This window comes from Mesitornis unicolor, unplaced genomic scaffold (assembly GCF_000695765.1).
Source record: "Mesitornis unicolor isolate BGI_N332 unplaced genomic scaffold, ASM69576v1 scaffold25254, whole genome shotgun sequence".
NCBI classification, from domain to species: domain Eukaryota; kingdom Metazoa; phylum Chordata; class Aves; order Mesitornithiformes; family Mesitornithidae; genus Mesitornis; species Mesitornis unicolor.
Window position 1 is genome coordinate 24,533 of NW_010179747.1, and position 8,025 is coordinate 32,557.

The following is an 8,025-nucleotide window of genomic DNA, read 5'->3' on the forward strand; positions in this document are numbered from 1 at the left end:
CCAAGTCTGTCATCCTCTTGAGCTGAATTCTGAACCCAGAGATCTGCATCTGGAAAGTTGAGTAGTTTGGATGCATGGGAGGAGCTAATTACCTTCTGATGACTGCAAGAGTTTGGTAAGTGCTGTGCTGGCACACCTGAGTAACTGTGTGTGTCAGCTCTACCCAGCCAAGTTTAGTAGCTCTCTGGTTGAGCACTGCCTGTGCTACATTTTAGGTGGTGTTTTGCAAGAGCCGCAGAGTACTTACAGTTTGCCCAGTTCCTCATAACAAAGAGGTATAACTACATCAACACATATATGAATGTAGTTAATGAGAGTCAATTAAACATCAAGTTCAGTGTGTTAAAAGTAACTATACTCAAGCAGTAAGCATTCCCTTCCCTGGATGGAGTTTCCAAGTAATTCTTGTTAGTTACTGTCTTGCTCTAGTTATTGGCTAAGAGATAACAAAGATGTGTAAGGAGCGTGTGTCTGTGCACTCTTGAATCTTTTTGATAGCAGAAGGATTAAGAGGTATTTCTAGACATTGTTAACCACTTGACCTTTGTGGACAAAGGATTCTGCGCACACCAGAGGTGTGTCTATTTCTTCCTGTCAAGCTCCATGTGTGTCACACTATCATCTCCTGCTACATTGGGGACTCTGCTTACTCTCTTATGCCTACACTTTCAAAAGAGCAGGATACCTGATTAACCTGGATACCCTGTGGTTTATTTTTAATAACTGCTGTGCAATTTTCTTTATTAAATGTTTGTATTGTCTTTGTAAGCTTGGACAGGTAACTCTTAGTGGAGTAAGAAAGGGATTTGCTGGCATTCATTTGGTCTAGTTCTGGTCTACTGATCTTACAGATGGTCTAACTAATGGCAAAAACTATTAAGCATGTGCTCATGCCTTGCTTGAAGCATACTGATAGTGCTGTCTAATGTTCAGGAAGGATGAACGTTTCCTCATACAGAACTTGGGCATTACTCTCAAAAGGTTCAATTATTTTTTTGCTTGTTTTATCCCAACCATATATGCTTTAATCTAATTAAGTAATTTTTATTAGGGCATCTGGAGAGAAATCTGACTGTTGACACAAAAAGCTAACTTCCATGCCAGGAACATATGCTATTTGAAAACACAGTTAATAGCATAACTAGCAAAGTAAAATCGGTAAACTCACCAGAATGGGAATATAAAAGGGTAAAGAAAGCATAGCTATGTAGGTTTTTTCTGCAGAAGTTGTAAGTAGCTAGTGATTTTTTTTTTCCCAGGACTTTCCTTATGACTCCAGTTAAGGTGGTGGCTATTGAAAATTCCTTGGACTTTTATGCTGATTAACACCTTGTGTGTCTGTGTAATCACCTCTGTTCTGCTTGTTTCTATTTAACATTTCCAGTGCAAGCTTTTCATTCAGACTGACTTTTTTACTAAAGCACAAGCATGTATTTGTGAAGAAAACAGATTCATTTCTGTATAGTCTGTGCCACCATGGACTCTTGGTGTCTCTCCTATTGCTGTGTGAATTGCTAATGAGCTGAGTCTCACTATCCAAGATCCAACAGAGGAAGTAAGTGAGAAGAAATAATTTCTTTCACTAACTGGAATTACTGTTTACTGAAAGGTAAGGGAAGAGATTAAAAAAAAATCAGGTTTTTAGACAAAAAAATGCGATTAATATTATTATAATGAGGTCATGACTTGACAGAAAGGAAGTTCTGAAACTGGAAGTCAGGCTTAACAGCTGAACATGATGAGAAAACTGTCACTGTGATAAGAAGGCATATTTAATCTCTGGGGACTTTCTTCCTTGGACATTTTTTTTGTCAGTACTCAAAAAGGCAGTGCAGACAGGTTGGATCAATATGAAATAAACCTTGGCTATTCCCTCATTTCTGGTCTACTACAGATTGTGACTTCAGTAGTTATCAAAATACAGAGGCATGTGATGAATCTGGACCAAGTACTGGGGAAAACTTATCCAGTGCCATATATACCTGTGGCAAGGACCTGTGCCTAGGACCTCTGCCTATTGATTTTATTCTTTATTGTGGTATTTTGCATTCTTACTTTTGATAGGAAAAAAGGTCTTAAGCACTGGCTAAAACTTTCATTTCATGTCTGTGTAGGTGTTTTTAAGATAACAAATGTGATAGTCTAGCTCTCATTTGTTAAGCTTGAACCAAATGAAAACAAACAACCATGAACTAAAATTGCTCACTTTCCTACATTATTTGCTTGAGATAATAAAGAGAGAAATTATGGAAATTACTCTTAGTGTATTGTGTTCACTTTTGTTATGCTCTGTAATGAGTTGTCTTAGCAGACTGGGAGACAACTCTGGTTTTGCAGCCTTATCATTGCAAGCTGGAGTTCTGGTATGTACAGGCAGGATATGGAAAAGTAGCACAATGTGAAGGAATGATCCAGACTGCTGGTCAAGATCTGCTGCTCCTTGCTGTCAGTCTGTATGTCAAAAGGAACACCAACCAGCTGGTAAACACTTTTTTTAATTAAAATATTCTCAGTTCGTAGTCTCTAATGTTGTAATGTCAAGCTTTTTTGACCCTAGGTTTGCTTGTTGCTCTACAAATAACACTACCCTAAATAAGCAGTTGTTTGCTGTTTATAATGTCTGAAATTTATCTAGGAACCATCCTTGAATTTTCCTTGAAATACATAAGTATACTTCTGAAAGTTTTACTTTCTAGTACTGGAATGGAATTCTTCAAGATTTTAATACATACATATATATAATCTGCTGAAAACCTATTTATAATTTTGTTTTAGCTTCCCTCAAGCAAAAAATTAATATGCTTGTAGTGAAATTGTCTAGAAAACACTTGTCTTGTACAGTATTTGCAAGCTGAGATCATAAGTATGTTCCATCTTTGTTCTGCTTTTACATTAAAATGAGATAAGCAAGCTACAGTTGCTGCTGCAAAGCCATTGTCTGACCTTTATTTTAAAAGAACCATCTTGTTAGAAGCAGAACTGAATGGTGACTATTTAGCTACAGGAAAAGATGATCATACTACCTTGGAACTGCACACTATAATCAGAAACAGTATGGCACAAAGTTCAAACTTCAAGATTAGAACTCTGTACTGAATAAGAAAGCATTAGGAAATGCTTCCTGTCTGAGCTTATTTTATTGATCTTGGAAATGCTACAGTAGGTGTGGCTTGTATTGCCAATGCAGTTGCATCAGGTTATCCAAACCTCCTACAAGCAAGTGTGAGAAATGTTACTTGAAAGTAGTTTGTCTTTCTTCAGCTTTCCTGATAAAAGCAGTTCCAACACAAAGTGTGCATCTGAGAGCAGAAGCTGGCCTGTAAATTAAAGCTTCAATTGCATTTGAACGTGTTTATCTAATAAAGTAGTCTTGAGGTGATTTCTCTGATGTGATGAGGGAGTCTGACACCATCGTGCTAGGAGAAGTGCAAGATATTCAGACTAAGTCAAGCCTGCCCAGGAGGAAATAGGTGGTAAACTGACTGGGGTTCCCAGCGTCCCAAACATCATGAGCAACGTGTGGTTACAAATACTGTGGTATTTGTACCATCTGGAGTTCGCAAGTACTTGAAAAAAGATCTCCTTATGAGAACTTATGTCTGTAACAAATTCAGGAAAAGTTCAACAGAAGATTTACTTCTAGTTACAGATTAAGAACTTTAAAATTGTTATAGTGAAGGAGAAGCGACAACTGAAAAACGCAAATGAAAGAGGGAGATGAGGTAGAGTTAGTGAAAGACAGAGGAATGTGTTAAAGCACAGACAAAGTAAGTAGCTCTTTGAAAACACATTGAAAAATTAAGTAGAGACTGGCAATGTGCATGGAGGATGACTTGTAGCTGTGCATTCCGAAGAAGTGTGGAGAGAGTTCTTGTGAGGAAAACTTAGTGACATCTTCTTACCTGAAGCTACAAGTGGCTAATAATAGATCTACCTTCCTCTGCTCTCTGTGCCTACCAGAACACTTGCTCTTCCTCATGACACTTGCATGTGGTTTCCTCTGCTGAGAGGAAACAACAGGGAATTGCTCACTTGGGTGGAAGATTTCTTAGGGGCATTTGCCAGTATGACACCTGTTTAGTCTATTGAGTCTATATTTGGAATTGTCAGAAGTAGAAAAAAGGCAGGTATACCTATTTAAACTTCTCTTACAGCTGGAAGGTGGGAAAACCTCACTAAATAGCAGATTAAAGATCTATTCAGTCTTATTTTTCTCTCAGAATTGTGAAGCTAGGTGTTTGCATTCACGCTGGATGAGTGTGTCCCATCGTTGCAAATCCCACATTAACATTCATCAACATGTGGGAAAGCAAGTGGGATCTTACTTGCAAAATTGAAAAGTTTCTGGTATGAGTTTTTGCAGTTGTGCAGAGCATTGGAACTGCAGAAAGCTGGTGTTGCATAGCAAGCTGGCACTCATTCTGCTCCACAACACAATGAGAAATCTCCCAGCTTTGGTATGTTATGAGTAATAGTGTAAGTCATTGAATTAGACATTCTTGTAGGGCAAGGTGGCCTTGCCCCAGAATGAACCAGTGTTTCTGCACTGTTTTGATATTACTTCATTTGTACCCTTGCTTAATTTGGAACAGTTAGTTATAATCTGAGATGTTTTTCAGTATTCATTCTGTAGCCTGTTTCTTATTCTTAGATGACAGCTGGCTCCTTATGAGATCAGGGATGTACTGTGCTCCTATGCATTTTTTTCTACTGCTGGAATAAAATAGGGTTGTTAAAAGGCTTTGTTACCTAAGCTCTTTAAGTAGTAAATATATTTGTTTAAATGTTTACTACACACTTATAGTAAGCAGGCTAAACATGGGTGAGGGGGAACTACTTAGCCGCGGGCGACTGAAGAAGTTGGGCTGAAACTGCAAACACTTCATCCACAGTGCTTAGCAGTGGAACTCGCTGAGGAGAGGAGGCAGCAGGTGAAATTAAAAAAAACCAGCCACCACCACTTGAATATGGGAAAATCAGCTTCCAAACAGTTTGCCGAAGAAGTCTTGAAAGCACATAATGACTACAGGAAGAAACACGGAGTCCCCCCATTAAAGCTCTGCAAGAAGTTAAACAGAGGAGCCCAACAGTATGTACAAGAACTGGCTACCACGAGGGTCCTCAAACACAGCTCCGAGTCTTCTAACAGAAAATGTGGAGAAAACCTAGCATGGGCATCCTATGACCAACCAGGAAAGGATGTGGCTGACAGATGGTACAGTGAAATAAAAAAATTACAGCTTTCAGAACCCAGGGTTTTCTTCTGGGACAGGTCACTTCACAGCAATGGTTTGGAAGAACACAAAAATGATGGGAGTTGGAAAAGCATCTGCTAGTGACGGCTCAACATTTGTGGTGGCTAGATATGATCCAGTTGGAAATGTAGTAAATCCAGGCTATTATGAAGAAAATGTCCTCCCTCCAAGAAAATAACTTTTTTTTTTTTTAAAGGTTGTCCTATTGCTTAATGACAAGTGAATGTGGATTTGGACTTAACCATGTTAGAAAAATTTTTCCCCTCAGTTCAAGAAGGACATAGAACTGCTGGAGAGAGTCCAGCATAGGGCTACAAAGATGATTAAGGGAGTGGAGCATCTCCCTTATGAGGAGCGGCTGAGGGAGCTGGGTCTCTTTAGTTTGCAGAAGAGGAGACTGAGGGGAGACCTCATTCATGTTTATAAGTATTTAAAGGGTGAGTGTCACAAGGATGGAGCCAGGCTCTTCTCGGTGACAAACAATGATAAGACAAGGGGTAATGGACACAAACTGGAACACAGGAGGTTCCACTTAAATTTGAGAAGAAACTTCTTCTCAGTGAGGGTGACAGAGCACTGGAACAGGCTGCCCAGAGAGGTTGTGGAGTCTCCTTCTCTGGAGACATTCAAAACCCGCCTGGACGCCTTCCTGTGTAACCTCATCTAGGTGTTCCTGCTCCGGCAGGGGGATTGGACTGGATGATCTTTTGAGGTCCCTTCCAATCCCTAACGTTCTGTGATTCTGTGAAATTCAGGCTCTGCACTTCTGAGGTCAAGGCTTTGTGCACGTATCTAAGTGTAAATCCTACCCCTCCTCGGCAAACTTCAAAACAGATTTTGCAAAGTGTTTTCTTGCGTAGTGCAGTATTGCATCCATTCTAATAAGGAAAACTAGCCTTAAATTTCACCTAAAAGGAAAGCTACCAGATCCTGGAGGATAGTTTGTAACTACAGTATTTCAGCAAGTTTTCCAAAGGAGTACAAAGCCAGCAGTTTTCCCATTACTCCTGTAATACAATGAATGCCATGTAATGCCTCCACAATAATTTGGAGAGGATTGTGTCTTCACATTTTATTTACTCTTAATTCACACAGGAAAAGAAATAACAAAAGAGGATCAGAGGCCTTGTCCCTCCTGATCAGTGCAGCGTGCTCCTTTTTTAAATGATCTGTGAAGTGGGGCTGGTTCTGGCAGAAGACTGCCAGAAGGTTGCTCTGAGGTGTGCAGTTCATAGAGAGTTTAGCTTGTAAGGAACCTCAGGAGCTCTCTAGCCCAACCTCTGGCTCAAAGCAGGGTCAGCTGTGAGCTCTGAGTGGGTTACTGAGGTCTTTATCCCATGGTCCTTGGAAAGAGAGACTGCACAGCTTTTCTGGGGAAGCTGTTCCACTACTTGGCCATCTTCATGATGGAAGAGGATTTCCTTTAGTTGTGTCAGAACCTCCCCTTGCTTTAATTTAAGACCACTCTCTCTTGACTTCCTGCTATGTACCTCTGTTAAAGACACTTATTCTTTCAGAATGATAACTGTTAAGGGGCCTTATCCAGCCATTTTACTTTGCAGGTATTAGCTGCTACTGGGTGCCCTCCCTACTGAATGGCCATCGTTTTTTTCCAGTCTGAACAGGTTCAGTCCTCATCCTTTCCTAACAAGGCATTTGCTCTAGCCTTCTGACCCTCTTGGTGACCTGATACTACAAAACAGTGATTGCTAGAGATGGACTTTTTCTTTAAGTAAGGTTCTTGGAGGGGAAAAACTTTCAATTCTGTTTGTAACAAGACTTAATTATCTTTCTCCTGTTTTTGTAAGAATGGAGCTGTAGGATTCCAGGTCTGCCTCAAATGCTGGGCTTATCTTAATTTATAAGTTATCTTGTTTGTCAAGTAAAGCACCCTTCAGTCTGAGAGTCCCTGGATCTGGACTATTCACTGTCAGGAGTATTCACTGTCTGTGAAGAGCCCTTGTGGCTGCAGTCCAAGGGGTGCTTGTGAAGGCAAGTCTATTCAGAGCATGATGTAGAATCTTGATGGGAAAACAATGAAATGTAATTCAGATCAGAGCCAAATTCACACTATCATAGTTCTGTGTGGTAAAGTCCAAAGAAAATGACTAAGCTCTGGAAGAACAGCAGCTAAAGATAAATCTAAGGTTTTATCCTTAACACTTCTGAGCTCCTTGAGACCTCTCCCTGCTGGTGAGTCGCGTGGAGCCTTTGTCCTTGAGGGAACAAAACCATCTATGCCCTGGGAGCAAGTCTCCGTGTTTGATACTGCTGTTCCTGCTGGGATTTATCAGCTGAGTGTGGTGTCCCTGATTTGGTGAGAGGGAGATGCTCTACTGGGCTGCCATGGCAGTGAGGGCTGTGGGGGGCACTGCTCCTCACAGGGAAGAGTGCCCTGTCAGAAGCCTGGCCTGGGAGCAAGTCCTGGAGTGATGAAACAGCAAAGCCTTGATGCATGGTGCTGGATTTGGAGACTTCTTGGTGTCAAATTGTCAAGTTAATATTCATGTGGTATATTGGGACTTTGTGATGGATTTGCATTATGGTGTTGGTTTCGTGGTTTTGTTTTTTTTCCTCTTGATAAATAATATTATTTTCTAATTTTTTGTGCTTTTTTAATATTTTTTTTGCCTTCTATGTCCCGCTGATTCTTTTCCTTGTTGTTTTGCTTCTCGGTTTCCCGGACGGGCCTTGCTGAGAGGTAAGGCTCTGTGGACAAGGTGTGAGGAGACAAACTGTACAGTGGGAGACACACACAGAGACTTGGCCT

The 8,025-nt window shown here is 40.5% G+C and overlaps 1 protein-coding gene across 1 annotated transcript; it reads left to right on the forward strand.

The window, feature by feature from the left end:
• The first annotated feature begins 4,967 nt into the window (after positions 1–4,967).
• Positions 4,968–5,433, forward strand: LOC104539385 (golgi-associated plant pathogenesis-related protein 1-like). The gene is made up of 2 exons (XM_010182889.1): positions 4,968–5,188; positions 5,268–5,433. The coding sequence occupies exons 1-2, from the start codon at positions 4,968–4,970 to the stop codon at positions 5,431–5,433; spliced, it is 387 nt and encodes a 128-aa protein (XP_010181191.1).
• The last annotated feature ends 2,592 nt before the right edge of the window (positions 5,434–8,025 follow it).